The sequence below is a fragment of the Letharia lupina genome, assembly GCF_014066315.1.
Source record: "Letharia lupina isolate WasteWater1 chromosome Unknown contig_7, whole genome shotgun sequence".
In the NCBI taxonomy this organism is placed as follows: domain Eukaryota; kingdom Fungi; phylum Ascomycota; class Lecanoromycetes; order Lecanorales; family Parmeliaceae; genus Letharia; species Letharia lupina.
The window spans coordinates 216,808-241,495 of NW_023502976.1; the positions used below are offsets into that span (position 1 = coordinate 216,808).

Genomic DNA, 24,688 nt, shown 5'->3' on the forward strand with positions numbered 1-24,688 from the left:
GCTCTTAAAATACCTCAAATCCGGAAGAGAGAAAGCCAAGGTATAAAGCGAGGATTCTTTCCCAGATTGCTGTGACGTAGTTATGCACCTTGCGCTCATGTCCCAAGAGCGAAGGGAGGACGTTACCGGTATGCGGGCAGCGGGCAGTGAGGCCTCTTTACGCGCTAGCGGCTAAGCCCGAGAGACGACGATCTGAGCAATGAATGCCAGTTCACAATGACTTATTGACCAGGCTAACACCCACCACTGAACACATCCTGCAAATGCAGACCACTTGGAACATTGAGGAAACAACATCTTGAAGCATCTCTAATTACAGTTGTTTTCATCCACGAAGCTGTACCTTTCAAAGGAGCTTCATCTCCAGCTTTTAACTTACTCGTTTGCAACATACCAATAGAGTCACTGTCAAAAAATAGCCCGCTCATGCTGACTGCCACAAAACAGTGTTACGCTGAACAGCCCGTGTGGGTCTAGGCCGGATGGCTCCTGGAGGTGGAGGGAAGAGGAAGAGGGGGGACAGGACTTACTCGAACGAGGGTAGAGAAGAAGGTTCGAGACCTTCACCTCATCGACCCGGCAACTTGACGCTAGGACAACAAAGCAACCAGCAGCAAGGCCAGCAGTCGCAAAATTATGGCAGAGATCAATATGACCAACGTGGTGGAGGCAGGAGAAGAGGAAGCAGAGGAGGGCGTGGAGGCGGACCTCAGCGCAGTCCCATGAACAGTCCGAACGCCATACCGCTACAGTCACGTGCGAACGGCACATCCCCAAGGCCTATGTCACCTTCTCTTCCACCGCCACAGCCCCCAGCGGAGCCAAAAGAGGAACCAGCACCGCAGCCTTTAGTGACGCAGGTCCCAGAACAGCAGCAAAGCAAACCTGCAATTTACTATTACGAATATGCTACCGAAGAAAGAATAAGAGCATGGGCAGATCACGGGAAGAAAGAGGTTCTGGATAGGGGTATTACAGCTCGTACCGCACAGGATGCCATGACTCTTGGCATCCTCTACCAGGAATTGGTCAGATCTGCTCTCGACGGACGGATAGATGCAGCGGAAGCTGGCTCCACGATCAAAGATATCATTAAGAAGGACGATAACACTGACACCTCTGATACCATGGCCGACGAATATCCTTTCGACGCAAGCTCGCTCTTCCTTGATTGTCTTTCGATCTTGACAGAGGCATCGCCTTCTATCGCGACACCATCATTAAAAGCACTTGTACTTGCTACTGGAATACCGGCCCAACAGATGCGTCGTGAATTGGATAGCACGCTTTTGGAGAACTTTGGTATGATACGCAACACTTTTGTCAGAGTCGGCATTCGGAATACAACCAACCTTCTCTACCGCCAGTCGAATTACAATCTACTTCGAGAGGAGACGGAGGGTTACTCAAAGCTAATGACTGAGCTTTTCACAACCAGTAGCAACGAGCTACCAACTAGCGAGGTCGTCGAGGAAACTTTCGAGCGAGTCAAGGGAATGATTGGAGCTTTTGATCTTGATGTGGGAAGAGTTCTCGACATCACACTCGATGTTTTTGCAGCGGTCCTGGTCAAGCAATACCGATTCTTTGTCAAGTATCTCCGAGCAAGCTCATGGTGGCCGCAAGAAAATATCTTCAAGTCACATCCTACCGGGCATTTCCTGAGTCCTCTGCCGAAGTGGGCGTTACCAGGTGCATCTGGGTGGGGATTGAGTGACGAAGAGAAAGAAGATGTGACTACGGCAAAGATCGAGCGAGACAAAGCTTTCTGGCAGAGAAGTAAGGAGGTTGGGATGGGTGCCTACTTCGAAATTGGTGGTCGAAGAGCAGAAGGATCAGCCCTTGCAGCCGCGGCCACCAACAGCAGCTCCGAGGACTCGTCTCAAGACGATGAAGATCGCAAGTGGATCGAAATCACGAATACTTTACCTCCTCCAGGTAATCAGGTCGCCGCTCAGGTGCTCGGATTCAAACTGCGTTTCTACAGCTCTACTGCACGTGATCCCAACGACGTACTCCCAGTCAACCTCATCTACCTGGCCGCCTTGCTGATCAAGGTCGGCTTTATCTCACTACGAGATCTATATCCTCACATCTGGCCAGCAGACCCAGCAATGGAAGATGTTAAGGAAGAGAAGATGAAGGAAAAGGCCGAGAAGGAGAAAATGAATCGCCCTGGGGGCGGCGCTACCAACGCGCTGATGGCCGCTGCACCACTCCCAGACGACTCCGTGGACGGCAAGATGAAAGAGGCTGCAAGACTACGTGAAGTTGAAGTAGCTCGAAGAAACACCGCAAAAATTGACCTTACAGATGAGAGGTCAACACCAGCTGCGCAGCCAGAAGAAAAAGTCGAAGAACTTCCAGAGCCTTCTGAGCAAAAAGTCCAATTGTTGAAGAGCTTACTCTGTATTGGTGCTCTGCCCGAAGCTCTCTACATGCTTGGCCGCTTTCCATGGCTTCCAGACGCTTTTCCAGAACTTCCCGAACACATCCACCGCATACTCCATCACTCTCTCAGCAAAGTCTACGAGCCTTTACGGCCCCTCAAAGACCAAGCGGGCCTGCGAGAGCAGCAGAAAACACCAGACCCTGATCAAGCCGGAGTAGCAAAAGGTGAAGTTAAGCTCATTGACGCTCCTGCGCGCAAAACCATGCGCTGGGCGCAATTGGACAAAGAGGATACGAACGATGCGATTGATTACAAGTTCTATTGGGACGACTGGGCCGACAACGTCCCCGTATGTCAGACAGTCGATGATGTCTTCGTTCTTTGTTCCACCCTACTCAATTATACTGGAGTAAAGATCGGTCAAGATAGCTCGCTTCTAATTAAGCTAGCTCGGATTGGTAGTCATTCATTGGCCACTGACACCTCAGAATCGAACACGGCACGTTGGGTTGATTTGTCGAAACGACTGTTAGTGCCGGCTCTGTCTTTCACGAAATGCAATCCTGGGATAGTCAACGAAGTCTTCGAGCTCATTAAAAACTTCTCGACACCCACTCGATACAGCATATATGCAGAATGGTACCAAGGACAGACGTCACGATCGCCGGACATCAAGTCCGCCTTCGACCAGGCAAAAGCCGAGACGAAAGACGTTCTCAAGCGCATCAGCAAGACCACAATCAAACCCATGGCGCGAGCTCTAGCCAAGGTGGCGTATGCGTCACCTGGGATCGTCTTTTCTGTTGCCATTGCTCAACTTGAGTCCTACGAGAACATCGTTGATGCTGTGGTTGAATGCGCACGATACTTTACATATCTGGCATACGATGTGCTCACGTGGTCTCTCATGAGCGCTCTTGGAGGTACTGGAAGGAACAGGGTCCAGGCTGATGGCATGCTCACCAGCAAATGGTTGGCAGCATTGTCCTTATTTGCGGGCAAGGTCTTCAAGCGCTATTCTGTCATGAATCCTACACCGATCGTTCAATACGTCGCCGATCAACTCCGGAAAGGCAACTCGACAGACCTCATTATCCTCGAAGAGATTACCAAGTCCATGGCTGGCATTTTGTCCGACGCCAATCTCAATGACGCACAGGTCTGGGCAATGGCCGGCCGGGACCTTCTGCAAGCGCAGACCATATTGCAGCTGCATGATCGGCGGCACGAGTCGAAGACTACCGCGAAGCGACTGATGAAATCACTAACGGACTCGAGAATGGCTGGCCAGATCATAGTCTCCTTAGCCCAGGAACGGCAGACAGGTATATTCAAGATTGAAGAGCAAAATGCCCATCCTAAACTGCTAGGCAACCTTTTCGACCAGCTTCATCGAATAATTACTCAATACATAGAGCTTTTGAGAAGCAATATGTCCGTCAAAGAGTTCGACAATTACGTGCCCGGAGTCTCCGAGCTTGTGACTGCGTTCGGTATTGAGCCCAGCGTCGCTTTCTGGATCAGCCGACCAAGCATTGCTGCAGCAATCGCTGACTACGATTCCAAGCACGGAAAGCGAAACTCAGATGCTAAAAAGCCATCCATGAAAGAAATAAAGGAAGATGTGGCCAAGGCAGACGATGGAGCTCTAGGAGAAGAAACAGTCTCTGACGCAACCAAGGTTGCCGTAGAAGATCAAATGGAGGTGTCCGCAGCAACCGTGAATGGAGATTCGGACAAAGAAAATACTGATCTTGAGACGAAAGATGGGAATGACAGCACACCAGCAGTTGTCTCTTCACGTTTGGCCAAAGTGAACCCGATTCAACGGCCTTGGCATCCGATCCTCCAAGAACTCATAGAAGCCATCCGTCCGACCTTGCCCGAAAAGACCTGGGAAACCTTGAGTCTGCCATTCTATGTGACATTCTGGCAGCTATCGCTTCCAGACATGCATGTTCCGTTGCCCAGCTACAATGATGAAATCAACCGGCTGAAAAAGAAGGTGTTAGCCATCAGCAGCGACCGATCAGACATCAGCATACTCGGCACCCAGAGAAAGGATAAAGAAAAGAAAGCTTTGGGGGAATTGCAAGACCGCCTGCGAGATGAATCCGGCACCTGTGTACAAGTATATCAGCAAATGAGAATGCGCCTCCAAAAAGAAAAGGAACACTGGTTCGCTGGGCTTTGGGGCCAGTGGGACGCACTCAATGTTGCATTGATTGAACACTGCTTCTTCCCACGAATCGTGCTCTCACCAGTCGACGCCATGTATACCTTCAAGATGTTGAAATACCTGCATTCTTCAGGAACAACCAACTTCAGGACAATGGGTGTATACGATCAGTTCTTCAAAGAGAAGAGGCTGACGTCTATGATGTTCTTATGTACAGCCAAGGAGGCCGAGTGTGTGGGTCGCTTTTTCAATGAGATCCTTCGAGATCTCAGTCGATGGCACGCGGAAAAGTCAACCTTTGAGAGAGAGGCTTTTGGCCCGAACAAGAATCTTCCAGGATTTTCGAAAAAGATGACAAACGATAAGGGGATCGTGTCTTTCTATGAATACGAAGAATTCCGCAGGGTACTCCTGAAGTGGCACCGAAATCTTAACGGCGCTTTGAAGACCTGCATAGGCAGTGGTGAGTACATGCACATTCGGAATGCGATCAACATTCTCAACAACGTTCATCAATACTTCCCAGCTGTAAACTGGATGGGCCAAAGTCAGCTCACCAGTATTGGGGAGTTGAGCAAGTCAGAAACTCGCGAAGACTTGAAAGTCGCGGCTACATCGTTGATTGGTGCCCTAAAGAGACGTGAGAAAGATTGGGTGCTCCCGCAAGCTTTCAACTTGGTACGTACTAGCTCTCTTGAACCTACACGAGTGGACCCTGACCAGGCGAAGACCGAAGGCGGCTCTGCAACCACCAACGGTGTCAGATCTACATCAGCGAAACCATCTACGCCGCATCCTGAGAGCGATACGGCTCGGACATTGAATCCCAAGGCTCCGGATTTCCAGCCAAGTCCACGCCCGGTGTAAGTCTCGACTCTGCTGTTAAATCTTATCACAGATTGCTAATATAAAGATCTAGTGTGAACGGCGGGCCGAAGATGGTCAGGACAGCTTCTGGGAAGCTTGAAGTCGAAGACGGTGAGATCGAAGACGCGAAGATGACAGACAATCCAATCAACGAGGGTGAAAGTTCAGATGCCCAGCAGCTACCGAAGCCAGCGCCAGGGGAAATCCCCAAAGTGTCAGCCATTTCAGCGCCTCCTGCCGAGACATCGAAGCACTTAGATGTCTCACGGAAGGATTCTCCAGCCCCGAGTGCAAATCAAGCCTTACGATCATCTGCCAGTACGTCGTCAGCATCTACAAGACCGGGGATTAGACCAATGGCACCTTCTGCCCAATCTCCGGTCCCTAATCGGCCAGATTTGAGTCGCAATGCATCTTCCAATGCCACTAATGGGCCCCTTCAGCATGGTCTTCCCAACAAGCCCGAGGCAAACGTGTCAAGGTCTGGAGACAATCGCATGCTGCCACGGTCCGACGGGCGTGGGCTTGGGCTTCATGACCATGCACGAGAATCTCGCTTCCCTGAGCGGGGAGGAGCCGACAGGTCTAGAGACATACTGCGTGACCGAGGACCGGAGCGAACTGCTTCAGGATCCTACACCCAAAATCACGAGAGAGCAAATGAGCGGGCACCGCTACCTGACAGGGACCGTGTGGACCTACGTCATGGCAACGAAAAGGCGCCCCCTGCTCGAGCTGCTATTGACGACCGACACAATGGATCGCATGCGAGGGATACGAGACAGCTACCTCGCGATGATAGACTGGACCGACCTTCCAACGACCGGTTATTCAACGAACAGCAACATAATCGTCGAGACGCGGAGATCCCTACACAAAACATAAGAGACACGGCGATGCCACCACCACGGTCGAACATTCCTCAACATCCCGACAGAGCTGCTCTTATTCAGGGCAACCAGAATTCTAGCCGGGGATTACCCACCAGCAACCCTCAGGACCGCCGCTCTGAGACACCGAGACACGACAGCCACTCTCATCCTGGACGAAGCTCCCGAGGACCATCGCCAAAGCGAGACGATGATCGTCGTACCCCTAGAGATGACGGTCTCCGCGAAGAGCGACCACCAGTGGATGGGCGCCGTCCAATCGATGACCCTTCGCGCCTTGCTCAACCGCGATATGAGGAACCCCACGCTCCAACAGGGCCACGGACAGGCCGTCCACCAAGTGCTTTACCTGTGAATCCAACTGACCGATTCAGAGACTCATTGAAGGCGTCCACTCCGCTACCAGCAATAGACCCGAGTCATGGACGTTTAAGCCATGATTCAAACCACAACGGTAGACAGTCTGAGTCACAATATGGAAGGCTCAATTCAAGCACCGACATACCATCTGGTCCAAGGTTGGCAAATGGAAATCATCCGCCTCCAAATCGGGGTGGTCGAAATGTCAGTGCGCCACAACCGCACCTCAACACTCAGCAACCCTTACTTGTCTCACAAAGCTCTACTCCCGCCGCTCCAGCACAGGACCGGCAGACGCCAAGTGGACCTTCGATGAGAGGGTCACCACGTAAACCAGCTCCGTTTACCCAACCTATCTCAACATCATCAGCGCCTCCAACACCAGTGGCTCAGAGCCCAGAGACAGCTGGCATTCACCCCGACCGTCTAAAGGCTATTCAAGGTTCGGGCGCCGCTACTACAGAGAGTGCACCGGCAAACCGAGGGCCAAGGCAAGCTCCGCCGCCAATGGCAATGCCGGCGTCGGGCCCACCAAGAGGCCCAAATAATCATCTTGCCAGTCCTATTGCACAATCTCCGACTAACCGTGGTCCACCCACAGGCCCATCATTCCCGAATGATAGAAACAGAGACAAACGTTTTGCGGGTCTGCAAAACGTTCTCCAGCAAGTGGGATCACCAGCGGTACCCGAGAGGTCTGGTCAAGGAGCGACCATCCGTGGTAGAGGTGGTCGCGCCAATAATGTCAGCATGCCATCTCCAATCACGCCTGGTCCGCCTATCCAAAATCTGCCAAGACAGGATGGTCCTGCTCCTCGTGTCGACCTCTTTGCTGGAAGACCAAATGGCATGCCGAACCTACAGCAAAGTGAGGGAGATGCAGGCTACGAACGTGGAGGCAGGCGGGGAGGTGGGCGGGACGATGGAGACCGTCGATCTGGCAGACATCGGAGCCGTTCCCCCAAGGACAGAGTACCTGGAGCATCAGTACGCTCTCGCGAGGAGGAAACAATGTATGGTAGAGACGGAACAGGAGAGCGATCTAGGCCTGGTGACGCACAGCCTGATAGAGACTTGAGAGGAGGCGTTGGACAAGCTGAGAAGAACGTCCGCGGTGGTGCTGGCCCTGAGAGGAGAGACTCGCGTGCCGATGAACCTCCGAGGGATACGAGAAGATCTGGCCGGGACGAAGGGCAGTATCGAGATCGGAGAGGAGAGCTTGATCAGAGAGATGGAGGTGACCGGAGAGATGGGAGGGATAGAAGAGACGGCGGTGGGAGCGGAAGAAAGCGCGGAAGAGGCGGCGATGAAGGCCAAGGGGACCGAGGCTTTGCAGATAACAAAAGGCCTCGAAGATGATCTGCTGGAGTAGCGGAGTATTCGCAACCATGTAACATCAGAGCATCATCAACAGCGAGGGGATTTTATTCTTCATTTCGACACTTGGACCGTCTCGGAAAGCCATTGCCTTGCTTCATTAGTGCCGCGGTAGAGGGTTCTGCAAGTGACTTGGCTGCACGTCTTACCAAATGCTCGGGATGGAGCAGAGTTTCTAGATTGGTGGATGTAAAAATTTGGGAGTAGCGTTTGGCGGAGTTTGGAGCGATGTTGATCGTCAGAGCGCAAGGCGTTTCGAGTCAAGGATCAGGCTGGTTTGCGTGCGAGCCTGCCTACCGTATCTATTCCTACAGATCTGATGGATCATAAGAACAGCAATCATGCATATGGTCTTAAGCTCGCGAGAATATGAGCAAGTAGAGAAAGCATCGTGGCACTATCTCCGCTTCCACACCATCAACTGTTCGTATCGAAGAGAGATTCACGACGCGTGTAGAGTACGATGTAGATCCTGGATCTTCAGTTCGAGACTTTTGCTCCTGGGCCACTGGATTGGTTTCGACCAATTAGTAGTGAGTTCGACAAAAGCACGGGCGACGGAAAGAGCAAGCGATAGAAGCGATCCAACGACGGGTTGAGCCTTCTTTTGCGCCTTCTAATATGCGATTGGTAGTGGTTGGTCCTTAGAGCACCAGTACTACCTCTTTAGTAGTGCTTAGTCCCTCTGTAGTATGTTGTTGGAAGTCCAAATTGCATTTTGCAACAACTGCGGAGGCACAGGTTTTTTACGAGATGAGAAAGTCGTCCATCAATCGTCCTTCTTATCAACGACTTCACGAAAATATCACGACTTCTACTCCTTCACATGATAATACATACAATCCATATATATAATTGTCTTACTAAATCATTCGCGAACCGTTAAACGATCAAACTGACGCCGCAATCTATTCGTTGCAGCTTCGCCCGCCTTTCCCACTTCCAACTGCTGGGCATTGGAGGCACAGTGGCCACTCAACAATATTTGAGGCGGTTCGAGTCTGAATCCTTTCGACGCTTTTCTGCATAGTCACAGATCACAGCCATCATCATGGGGCTCACGAGTCGGAAGTTTTCCTTCTCTTCGCTGCGCATTGTAAGCAATTTTCAGCCCCAAAGTCCGCAGGAAGACCAAACCCAACCCCGCAGTCGTACCTGCGTGTATGCTGCAGCCACTTTATCGCGTCATCTGCTGCATTTCACCACATTCCCGAACAAGAACAGTAGCTAACAGACCCACAGAAGACTTCTACGCAAGCGGCAGAAGCACCCACAGATTATGACATAGATACATCCCCACCCTACAGCCCAACAGAGTCCGAGATGGAGCGACCGAGCGTACAACCACACATGCTGATTGACTTGCGTCATGCATGTGCCATCATAGTAAACGAGACCAATCCTCCAGATCCAGATGAGGAGCCAGATCACCGAGAAACATTGAGGAGACACGAAGAGGAGCGCAAGGCCAGACATGCTGCTCAAGCTCGTCTCGCGAAACCACAAAAGATTGATGTCAAGTCACAACAGGCATCGGCAAATCGTGCTGAGCAACGTCTGAACGAGAAAGCGCAGAAGGCATATGCCCGCAAGGTGGAGACGGAGGCTAGGAAGGAGCTTGCGAGGAAAGTGGAATCTCGAATGGCTATGGGTCGAAAGGAGCAGTCTCAAATTCGGCAACCAGAAAATCGAGAGGAGCATCCCCGACAGGAAAAAGCTACAAAATATGAAACCCGCCGTCCTCGTGAGGATATCCCGTTGTTCGGACCGGAAGGCGCGGCTTCTTATACCAGTGCGATTCCCAAGACTGCAAGCTACGAGGCTCTGCACGGACAGCGGAGACCTTCGGAGACTGGAAGTGCCGCAAGAATCGAGTTCCTCCCACCAGTACATGCCACCATAGTCAACAACAGTCGACCCAAACCGCGAGAGGCTGTCGAGCCGCCCGAGCCAGTCAACACCGCAATATCTAACAACGTCAAGGGCAAGCAAAGAGAGTCTGATCTCATCGAACTATCACCGGTAGCCACAACTAGCAACTTCAAAGGCAAGCAAAAGGAGTTGGATGGGTCGAACGGGCCAACACATACAGCAATCTCCGAAGGCCTCAAGGCCACGCTGAAAAAGATGGAGCGACCCGTCCAGCCAACGCGCACAATGTCGAACAGTACCAATTCAAAGCAGAAGGAAATTGAATCTTTAATGGATCGAATTGATCCAAAACCACCCCAAATCTTAACAACCAGCAATCCTCGAAGAAAACAGAAAGAGGTGGAAGACCCTGCACTCAACCACATCCGTGATAGTCTCCACTTCCGGCCCAAAACCTCGGCTGCTGCTTGTATAGACTACAGTGGTGCATCAGGCGAATCAAGCAAGTCGACCTCCCGCTCGTATACAGACTACGACAACAAATTTCCACGCCCAACTTCGACTGCAGCGACTTCAGCGGCCCTCACACCTGGCGACGATAAAAAAGCCCCCTCATTCGACTACAACAGGCGTCCATCGTATGGTTCGTCTCATCATAGACGACCGTCCGACGAATCTCACCAGAGCGAAGAAAGCGAACAAGCTAAGCTCTGGAGACGAAAGAAGCTTCTGATTCAGCAGGCCGAGGACAGGTACAACAACAGCGGACGTGCAGCCAGACCAGGCAGCCGCGCATCCAAGAGGTCAAGGTCCAAACTTTCTATGAGGGAAGACAGCGACTCGGAATACGAACGGCCTTTGAGCAGGGCCAGCAGCATAGGGAGCAGTATAGCCTCCGGAATCAGCAACTACATCAGACCTCGCGCAAGCCAAGACAGTATGCGTTCTGGTTTTTCCAATGCTTCCGGTCTGTCGCGATCGGGTAGCCGAAGTAGCAGCGTTGGCCGACGCGGCAGTTGGTGGAAAGGAAGTGGCCTGCGAAGGAAGGGCAGCTGGAGCTCCTTTCGTAGCGCAAGGCCTGAGGAAGAAGAGCCAAGGAAGCTTAAGAAGAACGGCGGACCCAATCTCAACAGACCGTTGCCTGCGTTGCCTGGTCTGGATCAATACAAAGAGGCTAAGACGCACATTGGACAGCTTATGAAGTCCGGCGGCCGTGGGCGCAAGGCGAAGAGAGAGCAAGAGGTGTCAGGGGCGAACCCATACGCTCGGGACCAAACGCGTGGCCATGTGAAGAAAGATTCGATCTCCGCGCCAATCGTCTCCAATGATGGCATAGAGCGCACTTTACACCGCTACCGTGGCGCGTCCGTCGAACATCTACGTGGCCCTGGGAACCTCTCCCAGCAGCCTTCTATCAATAATATGCGATCAGGATCTCCTTACATGAGCTCCCTGTCCCAGACACGGCAGGAGAACCCTTTCGGCCGACCAGAATCTCCCCCTTCTCGGTCTTATACACGGCACGAAGATCCTAGCCCCTCTTACCTTAAACGGCCAGATTCACCTCTCCAAAGGAACCCCACAAGACCAGACGACCCCTACTCGCGCTCTCAAAGTCGACAACAGGGACAGTCCCCATACGACGACGTTCGCTATGAAAGCTGTGAGGAAACCATGAAGAAGGCCGCCAGACCTCGTGCAGGCTCCAATCAGACCGGCTCGTCGAGGAGCAAGTTGCAGAAGCAGCCGCCGCCTATGATTCGCGGTCCAAGCTACCAAAAAGAAGTTGAAACGGGTATCTATCCGAGGCCTATGGAGGTGAACAGGGATGCCAATATGTATGCGAATGTTTTGAACACGCCTGGTGTGACGGTCCTGGAAAGTCCGAACAAAGGAAAGAAGATGGAAGAGGGAGGGGAGTGGGAAAGAAAGGGCGGTGCGAAGGGGAGGTTGGGAAGGATGTTTGGCAGGAAAGAGAGTGCTGGCAGGATGGTAACTGCTAATTGATGAGTTCGTGGATGGTTTGAGCATAATTTTGAGGATATGTTGGAGATGCTATTGGAGACGACGCTGGGAGTGGCGCTGACATGATGTTCGATACCTTTTTGGAGGCTTCCGCCATTTTGCATACGATACTAGGCGTCTTGGTCGGCTTTCTGCTGCTCTACTTGGGTAATGCTTGGTCTGCGTCTAACATTTTGGAAAAGAGGGAGGCGTATTGGGCATATTGTTGGGGAGCGGCTCATCATGATGCATCTATACCACCTCTTATAGGAGCTCGCTATTTATTGAATGTATATTGCACTAACAGTGATTGTTCATACAATTCATGCACCTTTTCGCTTCTTGGATATAAATACATTATTGAACACGAATCTCAGCGGCTCAGTTCCAAGTCCAACATGTCATGATTGCAAAGCCTTCGCTTAAACTTCGTATTCACGTCGCCGGTAACCTTGACATTTAGACTTCCTTAGGCCTAGCGTTAGGGCTTGAGATTCCAGCTTTTGTTCCCCGCCACTCCGCAGCGGAGACCCCCCCACATCAACAATATCCATATGCCGCCGGCAGCTCTGACATCTTTCTAGCCACCTAAGACAGCCATGCCACCAATTCCCCCACTCTTCACACTTCCAATCCAGCCCAATGGGCGGATAACATGGTATGCACTTCCTCATCCATTTCTTTCATCCAAAGTCATGAATGCCGAGGTCAGTCTGGGAGCGAAACATTCTTCCAGCTGCCACTCCGCCCTCAGAATACCTCACCTAGCTCAGCCCGAAGCGCAAGAAAGGCGAGGCTGACTTTCTATCGATGACCACAGCACGCAACCCTCGCCCCGCATCTATCTCCTAACCTTCGAATCCCCCCCCGACAACCGCCTAACCCCCTCCTTCTGCAGCTCATTTCTGCTCGCGCTCGATATACTGGACCACCGCTTTCCGAAAGGGGTGGTAGTGACGACGTCAGGCATACAGAAGTTTTATAGCAATGGGTTGGATTATGAGAGTGCGGTGAAGGAAGGGGCGAGGTTTTGGGGTGGGAGTTTGTATCCGCTTTGGAGGCGGCTGTTGACGTACGTCCATTTTCCATACCGAGCAGAAGCAGTATCTGTGTACGAGAGCCATGCGACTAACCTTTGATCGCCTTTGGTATGGGATAGATACCCAATGCCAACCCTAGCCCTCCTCCCTGGCCACGCTTTCGCAGCCGGCTTCATGACAGCGATGATGCACGACTACCGGCTCATGAATCCGCACCGGGGCTTTCTGTGTCTCAATGAGCTCGATTTCGGTGCGCCGTTGAAATCGCCCATGGCGTCAATCTTCAGACAGAAGGTGCCCAGTCCGAATACGTTTCGAACTATGATTTTGGAGTCGAAGAGGTATGGGGCGTTGGAGGGACTGAAAGAGGGGTTGGTGGATGGTCTTGGGGCAATGGAAGAAGTGGTGGTGTTTGTAAGGGAGATGGGGTTGCTTGATAGGGGGAAGACGGGGGTGTATGGGAGGTTAAAAATGGAGATGTGGGGTGAGACGGTGAGGTTGTTGGATAATGTCGAAGAGGGGGAGAGGAGAGGGGAAAGGGAGATGGAGGACTATTCAAGACGGCAGGAAGAGGAGAAGAGGAGGGTTGAAGATTGGGAACGAAGAAATTCGGATGGGAGGTCGAAGTTGTAAGCTGGGGCTTGCTGGGTGTGGTCTTTGCTTTAGGGTATCATGACGGTGGAGTGGCGGACTATACAGAAAATCGACGCCAGGGACCAGAGCTTACGGATTAATCAGAACGGGACGTCTTTTTGATAGGGCATCGATGCCACAAAGACGTTGATGGTCCGAAATATGTTCAACATTGTCACCGTCATACTCTACCTACAATCAGAGATTCGCTATTCGAAATGCCGCGCGACCGACACAATTCAGCAGAATGATGGCAACATCATATGCATCACGAAAGACGACATCCCAAGGCCTCGGTGATTGATAATCACCGTCTCACTCTCACCGTCTCCATTGTACAAGATTACTGTATCTACTTCAAAGTACAAGTTTGATCTCGAGTCAGATATTAGCAATCAATTCCGAACATTCGTCACTCCTTTTTCTTTTCCTTGAAGCACTAAAGTATTAATAGTCCCTCACTGTTTTCGACACAAGATAGTGACACAAATACTGATAATAATACCCTTGGCATCTGACATCCTTTCTACTGACACCTGAGGCACCCTTACAACACATGACCCATCATATTATAATTCTTTCCTGACCAATCCATCCCACACTACACTCACCCATCGCTCTCCAGTCCCATGGCCTCATCCTTTTCGTCCCTGACAACGAAGACGTCCATTCTCTCCCCAGCCATCCTCGCTCAATCGCCCAGTCTTCCCGCCGTGGTCAAACTCTTAAACTACTCCTACAATCAATCCCTCATCAGTGGCCACAACAGCCGTCTCCTCCCTCCGGATCCAACGACGCGCTTACAGTCTCTGACCCAACTCTCTTCCGAACTAGAGCCCGATGGTTTTACTATCCTCATGTTCTCTTCGCAAATTTCGCAGGACGAGGATATTGAAGGTCTCATGACCAACCGCGCGAATGGGATGACACTAATAGCGACCGTGAGCGCAAAACCGTACGTACCTACGAAGCCGGAAGGAATGGGGCAAAGGGCCCATTTGCTTTTCAAGCGACCGCCTCCCGATGCTAGCAAGCCTGAAACGAACAACGAAAGAGGGAAGAGCGGCGACGATGATGAGGAGAGATGGCCCAAATGGGAGATCCTAGCCAACGCGGTGCATCCGAGCTTGCAAGGTCACCGATACAAGTACTACCCGAGCCATCAACAAACCTCAGTCGAGCAGAAGAGGAGTTACTCGAAACTTCAGACGGGCCTTTGATAGCAGAACAAGAAGAAGTATTGACCCATATTCCAAGCGCACCTTCGTCACCGATACAAGTACTACCCGAGCTATCAATAAACCTCAATCGACGAAACACCGGTAGCTCAAGCCAAACCTCGGTAATCTTCAACGAGTAAGACTGGAGACAGTATAGCTATATAAATAAACTTCAAACTGCGCCCGGAGAAGATATCTTTCCTGAAGTACCAGTTTCTCTAATTCCTACGACAGTCGTGGTAGACCCTTCTGAGTCTTATCACGCAGCCCATAATGAGTCGCTACAAACAGCTTTGGGGGAAACCCTAGATCCAGTACCAGAATCGCTGAACTCACGGACCGGATCCACTACGGCATCAACGGCTGAACATAACTTTGCAGATGGAGACGAAGACTCGATCCAGGGAAGCCAACCAGATATGTTTTCTACCGTTTCTCACCAACATCTCAGACGACTCAGTCCATCTACCTCATCAACAACTACCCCTAAGCTTATTACCAATCTAACCGGTAGCGAAGCAGATAGATGCAGGGAAAGAGTGATAGATGAGGTTTCTTCGTGGGACGGTTGTTCGCTGAACAAAGAGAGTATCAGAAAACGGTTGATCTTCAAGGTTGATGGGAATGGAATACCCCACAACAGACCACCCCGTGGAGACATTGATGAGGAACGTAAAAGATTGGAATACTACAGTGTCACACGCAAGACCGAGGTGACAGGGGAGATCAAATCACGCGCGTCTTCCTCCACATCACCCACGCCTCCCGCACAGCATCACCGGAATAGCGTCAACGGCGACGGCGACCCAGAAACCGAAAACACTCGTGAAGAGGCTGTAGGGAAAGGCAAAGTAATGCTGATGCTCTCAACGATGCTCGAGATCAACGAATCGTACTATCTCAAACGTGGGTTCGTAACTACCGCGGTAAGGAGATTTGAACCGGGGACGATGGGTAGCAGAGATGGGTTTAGCGTTGCGGAGATGGTGCGGTGGGTTGATTTGTGATGGCAAGAGTGGGAAAATGGAGTGGGAATCTTTTGGGGGTACTTTGAGGGGGGAAGGGTGGGAAAACGGCCTGGCTATCCATGTACCTCTTGACACTTCCCAAGGTAGTTGTCGAAGAGGTAGTCAGAATCCCACAGGGCCGCCCTGCGATCCGGGGTGTCACTGGGTGGGGGAGACAGGAGCAAGATCATCCAGATAGGGAGGAGGAGGGAGATGGGGAGATGGTCCGGCGGATGCTCAAAGCCCAGTGTTGGTGGATCCGGAGCAAGGACCGAATGCCGGGGAATCGCAGGACGAAGGCTCGATCGCGCGGGACGGAGCTTGCCCCTGTGGGTCCTGAAGGGAGTACTAGTACAAGGAGTGCTGCGGGATGGGTGAGAAGTCGAAAGGAGGGAGTCCTTATTGGCAATGGGCTAGCCTTGGGCGAGACGCTTTGTCACGAGATCCAATTCACGAAATGCATTGGCCGGAGAACAAGGTTCAAGGGAAATGGTTGTCTCCTCACCTCATGGCTTTTGATTCAATTTCTTACGTATTTATTGGGCGTTGTACGCAAGGACTGCACTTGAGTTTACTCCAAGGCGGCACGGTTGCCTCATCATCGAGGGTCTATCGTTTTCGCATCCTTGATTCACCCACTGAGAATCTGAATCTTCATGTCCCACGCCTCTGACTTGTCCAGGATGTAGATATCGGCGCCACTCTATCTCTCTCCCCCAAAGTATCCAGGTATGAATCTTCCCCAAAGCCAGAGTCCTCGTCGAACAATCTGCGGTGTCATATCCAACATCATCAAAAGGAGCCTTGCAAGGACAGAGTGACAGCCAACACGCTTTCCTATATGGACACCCAGCGCCGAGCCGAGTAGAACAGTCGCTGCCAAGGGAGTACATCTCCCCACTCTTCCTTCTTGCCGTCCGGGACCCAGCTTGCGAACGATCGCTCCGGGTGCGGCATGATCGCCAGGACTCTGACTCTTATTAACAAATGCTTCTTGCACCACACAGTGGACATGAGTGTGCTCACCTTCCATCGCTAGAGCTGATCCCTGCAATACCTAACGGACTGCCGTTCGGGTTTTCCGGATATTTCTCCGTAGGTCCGAGGGTGTTGTTGTCCACGTATCTTATTGCCACCCTCCCACTAGCCACCAGTTTCTGCGCAGACGAGGGAGCTTTGAAGCTTGAGCGGCCTTCTCGGTGGGCTACCACAATGGGAAGCGCGCTGTTGTGCATGCCGTGCAGAAAGACGTTAGGCGCGGTGTCAGAGTCCGTGATCTTGACCATGCACGCTCTTGCCTCGTATTGCTCGGAGATATTCGTCTCGAAGGTGGGCCAGCCTTCTGCGCCGGGAATGATGCTTTGGAGCCGAGAGAGGAATTGGCATCCGTTACAGACTCCTAGAGTGAAAGTATTCTTGCGTTCGAAGAAGGCTCGGAATTCTTCGCGGACCTTAGGGTTGAGCAGGACAGTAGAAGCCCAGCCGCGGCCCGCGCCTAAAACATCGCCTTTGAAGTCTCAGTAGTCATCCTAAGGCGTATTCGTGGAGTCATAGATCGAGCTCAAGGGGTGCAAATTAGAAAAAGTAGAGACACGTATAGTACCGTAAGAAAAACCGCCGCATGCAGCCAGGCCCACAAAATTGTTGGATAACGCAATCTTGCCGGAGATGAGATCGGTCATGTGCACATCAATCGCGGTGAAGCCAGCCTAGGGAAAAGAAGAGTCAGGACTGTGTGTACAAGAGGCAAGGCGTTGGTAAGAAAGCAGTCGCCCCAGGGATGGACCTACGGTCATGAAGGCAAAGGCCATTTCAGATTGCCCGTTAGTCCCTTGCTCGCGGAGAATAGCTACTCTTGGCTTGCTGTTCAATGAAAAAATGTTGGGCAATTTGCTAGTGAAAGGTAGGATATTATCCTTGGGGTTGAAAGTCAGGTTGTAGGAAAGTCCAGCACTAGATGAGTCGAGTATTTTGTTGAACTCCTCGTCCGCACAAGCTGGGTTGTCACGGAGGCGTTGCATTCGATGCGACGTTGCCGACCATGTCTGCTGAAGCAATGTGCGACTCTGTCGGTACACGAGTTGAGAACCGTGGTAGATGGTGAGGTCTTGCTGGGAAGCAGGAGCCACGCGGCCAATCTTCTTAATCAGGTTTGATGGTGGTCCACATGTTGCGAAGCATCTATGGAAATGAATCTCGTCACGCTTGCGAACCTGAAAGACGGCTCCCAGCTCTTCATTGAAGAGAGAACTTAGGACATGGGTAGTGTCGGTTGTTCGGCAAATAGCATCAACCATTAGGTTGACTCCGCAGTGCCCAGCAAACATCATTTCGACGATCGTAGTGAAGAGTCCTACGGATTTTGGAGTCAGCCTTTCCTGTTTAAGAAGCGCGTTTGAGTCTTGGAATATGTCTTCAGGGTATGAGCTTGTCTGAAGACTCGGGATTTAGGCCGAAAGAGGCAATAGTGACTCCGAATACACGTACCGCCATCACTTCGATCGTGGTATGCAAGGACGACACCAGCTTCGTGAAGCTGTTCTATGGCGTCGAAGTAGTCCTTGAGCAACTGGACGTTACGGACATCGGGCGCCTCGTTCCCCACCTGACCGAAGACCTGTGCCAATGCGGAACCACCAAGACATTGTCGTGATTCGGCCAGATCGACCAGAAGCAAGATCGTCTCGCCAATACCCTGCTCTTCAGGACGTCGCAGAGTTGGCGTCCAATGGCGAGTGTTCTTCACGGGAGAAAAGGCCGAGATGACCAAGGATAAGGGTGCCGTGACCTTTATTTCCTCTTGCGAGTGCTTATCTTTCCAGGACATCGACATACTCGTGGAGTCTTTGCCGACAGGCACGCTAATACCCAATTCAGGACAAAGCTGCATGCCAATCGCCTCAACAGCGTCGTAAAGAGCGGCAGCTTCACCGGGATGTCTAGCAGCGGCCATCCAATTTGCCGAAAGACTCACTCGTTCAAGAAGAACGTCTGCTGCAGCGATGTTCATAAGACTTTCTGCTACTGCCATACGTGCCGACGCAGCTGGAGATATCAGTGCCAGTATGGGTCTCTCTGGAGAAGAAGACCTCGAGGTCAGCAATGTCTCGCGATTCAGCACCAGGTGCCAGATGACGAAAGACGCCGCGGTGTTTACGTACCGCCCATCGCCATCGCCTCCCCAGTAATCATTCCAAGCTTCAGGGAAGTCGCTGTTATCCCAACATCGGCCACAGGGACTTGGAAAGGCCCAACCATCTAGGCAGATTTCGAGATCAGCTCTGCTTATTAGAGGCAGAATATATTTTCTTTGCCCCCAAAATATATTGTATGACTCGATTGGAATACCAAACAGAAACAATCAGCTCCTGAATGTACGTACCTGATCTCGGACAACGAGGCCTGATACAGATCTTCAAGTGTTCGGAGTTAGCCATTCTTCTTCGAGGTGGAAATGGAGTCCCAAGACAAGATGCGTGAGTATGATACTTTTGGAACAAATTTCAGGGCTCTCATCGGGATACGAACTAGGCAGAGACTGCTCGGAAAGGTAGACGTACCGGTCTCCTATCGTAATCAGGAAAGACTTCGACCCTACCGAGGGTAAAGTTAGCACTCTTTGAATGGCTACTTCGAGGAAGCCGCTTTCCATCTTGGGTAGGTAGGTCGCTAGGCTGCTGTCGAACGATGGTAGCGAGAGCTTTCGAGATTCCACGACGCGAGACAGCTTCGGCGGCTTGCCGAAAAGTGTCTCCATGGGAAGGTTGATTGGTTCTTTATGTTCACTCGATTCTCGATCAGTTAAAAGGAGTCTGTTATCTCTTCCTCCTTTTTTGCCGTCAGTCTTCCCCACGACCGAGTAGCCTGTTCGAGATTTTCGATGTTAGCATCGTTTTTTCGAAACAGATGTTGCAGTATTGAGAGGTGTTCTGAGAGTAGAGCGAGACTCAAAGGAATCAACCAACTCCGGCGACATGTCATGCAGTCTGAACTTGGGTACGGACTGGGGAGGGGTTATCCTGAAGGTACTCACTGCATCTTTCACGGAGGGCAATTGCCTTAAATGCGTTGATACTCGCCGGAGAAATTGCTATTACATATCGTTCTTGAGCTTCGCAGCACCTGTTGAGTAGTGGTAAGCAGGAGTCAATTTGTGGGATGATCTGCCTTGAACAATCACCATATTTCCAGCGGACTCAAGCCACGGTCCGCATTATCAACCTCTCTCAGTTCCATCTTTGCACCCAACCGCGAGTCGTGCACCAGCTCTGGAATACCATTTGATAGCCCTCCAGCTCCTATGTCATGTATGAAGAGTATAGGATTTTCTGAACCCATGGCTACACAGGAATTGATGACTTCTTGTGCCCTCCTCTGTACCTCTGCATTTCCACGTTGCACACTGGCGAAGTCCAAATCTGCAGAGCCTTCAGCTGAGGTCTGAGAGCTTGCGGCCCCACCTCCAAGGCCTATTAGCATTGCGGGTCCCCCTAGCACGATAATAAATGACCCCGGTTGGACAATTGAGGCGTCTTTGAGAGCATGCAATGGCCGTACCGTTCCCAAACCTCCAGCGAGCATTACTGGCTTATGATACCTAAGCTATAGCGTCAGCGGTTATCTCTTTTCGACTCAGGAAATTCACGCCTAGAACACACTCACCCCCTAAGTTCTTCACTTCCGTCGATTAGTGGGATTTGGGCAAGAAACGTTCGAAAGTAACCTGTGATACATGGACGACCGAACTCGTTATTAAATGAGGCACCGCCGATCGGACCTGGTGTGATCAGTAATGCAAATAACGGTCTAGAAGGTGGAAGTACCCTCAAGCATTATGTCGAGACCGCTGGCAATATGGCCAGGTCTTGAGACGTCTTCTAACTCCCAAGGCTGTTGGAAACCTGGGATTAGGAGGTTTGATACATTGTAGCCAGTCAGTCCAGCCTTTGGGCGGGAACCCCTACCCACGGCTCCTTCATCGCGGATTTCCCCACCCGCGCCTGTTGCGGCCCCAGCAAATGGTGATATTGCACTTGGATGATTGTGGGTCTCGGCCTTTATAACATAGTACACACGCTCGTTTATCTGTGTCCACTCCTTCGACTCGTTTAGCGGGGCAAAAAAGGTCGCATTCTGGTCTTCCTGCGCCTCGAGTACGGCCTTCAAGTATTTCGGAGTTAGCAAGTCTTCTTCAAGATATCTCTGGGTTGTATCAGACGTCTAGGGGGCGTTTGTTCCCACAATACATCTTGAGAATCGGCCTTAAGGACTGAAAGGGGAGGAGATTTCAGAAAGGACGACTTACTGCGTTATCACTATAGGCACTGACCACGTATGTAGGGGATTTTTGGTTGGTATTACGAATCATAGAGAAGAGAGAGAAATCCTTCTTAACGCCATCAATCGTCCATGAAGCGTTGAACTGCTTGTGCCTACAATGTTCTGAGGATTCAGCATGCTTTTCCAATTACAGCATATTCCAGGAATACCTGAATTGATCTGAGCAAACATATAGAGCTCCACATCAAAGGGAGACCTCCCTAATCCGCCGTCGCCTGTGAATTTGGAGACCAGATATTCAATTTCTGAGTCGTCAAGCGCCAGCCCCATAGTCCTGTTGACCTCCCGGAGAGTTCCGTGAGGATCGCGGCCTTCAACGAAGAGATCAATGACCTTCTGCATATATTTGAGTAAAGTAAGCAACTGGATGGATTTGGGGATGGAGGTAGATTTGCAAGACACAGCTCAAGAGGTGCTCCGGAAGTTACGTACGGCGGGAGCAGGAGTATGTTCTCCAAACATTGTTTCGAGATCTGGCATATTTGGGCTCAGATCTTGCGTCATCGTGTCATGCAACTCTTTCTTAGCTTTTGAAACATCAAATTCTACGTCCGATGAGATCTTGAAAATCGTCCCCCTCTCGATCCGCTTGACGACGCTCCCGAAACCGCAGACTTCGGCGATAGATGTCGCTTTGGAGGACCATGGAGATATAGTGCCCTTTCTCGGATGTACAAACCATGTAGTAGTATCAACCCCGTCCTCGTCTTCTTCGAGATACTCATCGCCATAAGTGAGCATTTCGATGAGATCATTTTGATTGTAGTCTTTAGTAACGTCACCGCCGTGTAGTGCCACGAAGTGAACCCATCGAGCGCGGACATCATTGACATGAAGCTGGCTAGCAAGAGCTCTTCTCCGGAAGTCGGACAGGGCACTGGAGCCTAGGCAAGTGATATAGGACATTTTAACAATAATAATCGGAATGGATGTCTAGATGATCAATATCTTGGGACGGCTTATGCTAGGGATGCGGCCGTGAACATATTCTGTGGATGTCATGGAACTCTGGAACTTGGCCTTTCATGATTATGTCTGAGACTAGCAGCGAAACAGCTCCAAAAGAAATGCGATATGTTGATGAAGTGGGATGAAACTACCTAGCACTTTTTTTATGAAAAATTCTTATCTTATCAGATTGGATTAATCTTAGCCTCCGTTCCGTGCCAAGCGAGGCATCGGGCGGGAATCGGCAATTCAATTGGCGGCTAAGACCGGAATTGGTAAAAGTTTCCAGGCACAGCTTGTCTTCAAAATATGCCTGCGAGGATGTATAAAAGATGGTGGCCTCAGCAGGGTGTAGAATAAAAGTGTCAAAGACATCCCCCAACTTTCCACTCTGTAATTCGCGGAAAGATGCGATTACCTCGCAGCCTTCGCCCCTTCCGCCTTATCCGACAAGATTTGCACAACCTTCGAGTTCGCTATGTATCCGATTGGACAGTGTTCAACCAGCTCGTAGTAGCTTCCGCCGTCTACGTCTTTTTTACTAACTTGCTCCCCGGTATCACCTTCGCGAGTGACCTGTATGTGCTGACTGGGAAGTCATGGGGAACAATTGAAGTGGTATTTAGTACGGGGCTCTGCGGCGTCATATTCAGCCTGTGAGTCCAGATAAATCTCTTACCTTCGCGGAAACATTCTCGTCTGCCTGTAAGGATCAGCCTTAGAAAAAGAAAGCAAGGCTCATGAGAGCCCTACAGATTGTCGATTCAGCCCCTCACAATCCTAGGCGTGACTGGGCCATTCTCGGTACTCGCTGAGAATATTTATTCGTTATGTATCGGCTCTTTAGATGTAGGTCGAGTAGAACCCTAGGTCTCCGGGCACATATCTTAATCGCGGATGCTTTAGATACCATTCCTTCCCTTCATGGCGTGGTCACTCATCCATGCAGGATGGATGCACTACCTTCTTGCTGTTCTCAACGCCCACGACTGGACCATGCGATACGTAACCACTTTTTCTACTGAGATCTTCTCCCTTCTGAACAGTATCATCTATTTCCACAAAGCTTTACAGGAGCTGCAACGTGCTCATAGTGCCCTGTCTTTCGCCGCATTTCTCTACGCTATCATTGGCGCAGTTGGTACTATGCTGGTGGCCATATTTCTCTCGACCGCCGAGTCCTGGAGACCGCTCTTTCATAGATACCTTCGGATGGGACTCGCGGAGTATGCGGCCGCTATCAGTATCATAATCTTCATTGGGATGCCGCATGTTGGAGAGCTAGCGTCATTGGACAAGCAAACGCTGCCAGTCAGTAGCCACGCCTTTCGGCCAAGTAGTCCTGATCGCTCTGTTTTCTTTGTTCAATTCTGGCATTTGCCAGCAACCTGGATCTTTGCTGCCATAATTCCAGGGTTCATCATAACCATCCTTTTCTTCTTCGATCACGAGGTTAGTAGCATCATCTGCACTATTGACAGATATGGCACCAAGAAACCTGGTGGCTTCGCCTGGGACATTGTATTGCTCGGAACGACAACAGCACTCTGTGGGATATTGGGAATACCGCCTGCGAATGGGCTTCTACCTCAAGCACCTCTTCATTCCGAGAGCCTTCTGCACCCTGAGAAAGAGCCCGCTTCTATCTCTATAACAGGCAATGGGGAGACAGAGGAGAAGACGGAGGATCAAGAAGTGCGAAGGGTGTATGAGCAAAGGTGGAGCGCTTTTCTGCACGCTGGAGCGATCTTATGCTTCATCAGCCCGCCTCTTCAGCTGGTTCTCGGTCTGACTCCGACAAGTGTCTTGGCAGGACTGTTCATGTTCATGGGTGAGCAGAGCCTTGCAGTGAAGTAGGCACACCACCCTTTGGAAGCGACTGATGCCCTATTGACTTGACCGCCAGCCCAATACTCCACCGGTCTTCCTACCTTCTCACTCCACCCTCCGAGCTACCAGCATTGCCTAAAGCTGTCCATGGCCATCTTGGCGTACATGTCTATACAGTCGTACAGATCGTATTGACTGTAGTAATTTTTATTGTGACTTTGACAAAAGGTGCTCCTGCATTTCCCGTCATCATCATTGCTTTGGTGCCGGCCAGGCTGCTGTTAATGAGAAAGCTATGGTGCAGAGAGACCTTAAGATTTGTCGATGCTTGGGCTTGCAGAGATGGCACTCCTGAAGATGACGAAGATCAAAACGCTGCTACTGAACCTAGACCTATCGTCGAGGGTCATAGCAACGGAGCTGAGCAACCGAACAGTCCGATAGTGTGAGGATGAATAAGAAGGGAGACCAATCACCAGTGAAGCTACTCAGTTTGAAGAGTACAACACTTCCTGGCGCACAATACTCCGTGAGTTCAGACTCATAATGGCAAGAGATCTATAAAATGTCACCACTGGGAATGACACACTCCAAAGTGATGACTTTTCGCATGAGATGCTAAAACCTTAGTCGAAAATCGGTCGGACTAAGACTCATTTCTCAAAACATCAAGCAGTCCTACGACACATTTGCTTAACACCTAGAGCAGAATCCACTATTTAAAAAAAA

General features: G+C 51.0%; 6 protein-coding genes across 6 annotated transcripts; 5 read left to right on the forward strand and 1 right to left on the reverse strand.

The window, feature by feature from the left end:
* Nucleotides 1-97: 97 nt before the first annotated feature.
* On the forward strand, nucleotides 98-8,047 carry HO133_009516 (uncharacterized protein; the record flags this gene model as incomplete). The annotated part of the gene is made up of 3 exons (XM_037300377.1): nucleotides 98-146; nucleotides 463-5,434; nucleotides 5,491-8,047. 3 exons carry the CDS (start codon nucleotides 98-100, stop codon nucleotides 8,045-8,047), a joined length of 7,578 nt encoding a protein of 2,525 aa, XP_037154225.1.
* A 1,069-nt stretch (nucleotides 8,048-9,116) lies between these two features.
* On the forward strand, nucleotides 9,117-11,944 carry HO133_009517 (uncharacterized protein; the record flags this gene model as incomplete). Its single annotated transcript, XM_037300378.1, has 2 exons — nucleotides 9,117-9,161; nucleotides 9,308-11,944. 2 exons carry the CDS (start codon nucleotides 9,117-9,119, stop codon nucleotides 11,942-11,944), a joined length of 2,682 nt encoding a protein of 893 aa, XP_037154226.1.
* Nucleotides 11,945-12,540: 596 nt separating this feature from the next.
* HO133_009518 (uncharacterized protein) lies at nucleotides 12,541-13,614 on the forward strand (the record flags this gene model as incomplete). Its single annotated transcript, XM_037300379.1, has 3 exons — nucleotides 12,541-12,599; nucleotides 12,762-13,013; nucleotides 13,101-13,614. The coding sequence occupies 3 exons, from the start codon at nucleotides 12,541-12,543 to the stop codon at nucleotides 13,612-13,614; spliced, it is 825 nt and encodes a 274-aa protein (XP_037154227.1).
* Nucleotides 13,615-14,243: 629 nt separating this feature from the next.
* HO133_009519 (uncharacterized protein) lies at nucleotides 14,244-15,841 on the forward strand (the record flags this gene model as incomplete). The annotated part of the gene is made up of 2 exons (XM_037300380.1): nucleotides 14,244-14,748; nucleotides 15,069-15,841. 2 exons carry the CDS (start codon nucleotides 14,244-14,246, stop codon nucleotides 15,839-15,841), a joined length of 1,278 nt encoding a protein of 425 aa, XP_037154228.1.
* Nucleotides 15,842-16,678: 837 nt separating this feature from the next.
* HO133_009520 (uncharacterized protein) lies at nucleotides 16,679-22,087 on the reverse strand (the record flags this gene model as incomplete). Its single annotated transcript, XM_037300381.1, has 15 exons — nucleotides 16,679-16,811; nucleotides 16,868-17,348; nucleotides 17,445-17,550; nucleotides 17,632-18,194; nucleotides 18,329-18,916; nucleotides 19,003-19,099; nucleotides 19,224-19,254; nucleotides 19,402-19,705; nucleotides 19,875-19,963; nucleotides 20,022-20,438; nucleotides 20,504-20,618; nucleotides 20,665-21,001; nucleotides 21,147-21,283; nucleotides 21,331-21,517; nucleotides 21,614-22,087. The coding sequence occupies 15 exons, from the start codon at nucleotides 22,085-22,087 to the stop codon at nucleotides 16,679-16,681; spliced, it is 4,059 nt and encodes a 1,352-aa protein (XP_037154229.1).
* Nucleotides 22,088-22,537: 450 nt separating this feature from the next.
* HO133_009521 (uncharacterized protein) lies at nucleotides 22,538-24,408 on the forward strand (the record flags this gene model as incomplete). The annotated part of the gene is made up of 4 exons (XM_037300382.1): nucleotides 22,538-22,785; nucleotides 22,885-22,978; nucleotides 23,036-23,982; nucleotides 24,036-24,408. 4 exons carry the CDS (start codon nucleotides 22,538-22,540, stop codon nucleotides 24,406-24,408), a joined length of 1,662 nt encoding a protein of 553 aa, XP_037154230.1.
* Nucleotides 24,409-24,688: the final 280 nt, after the last annotated feature.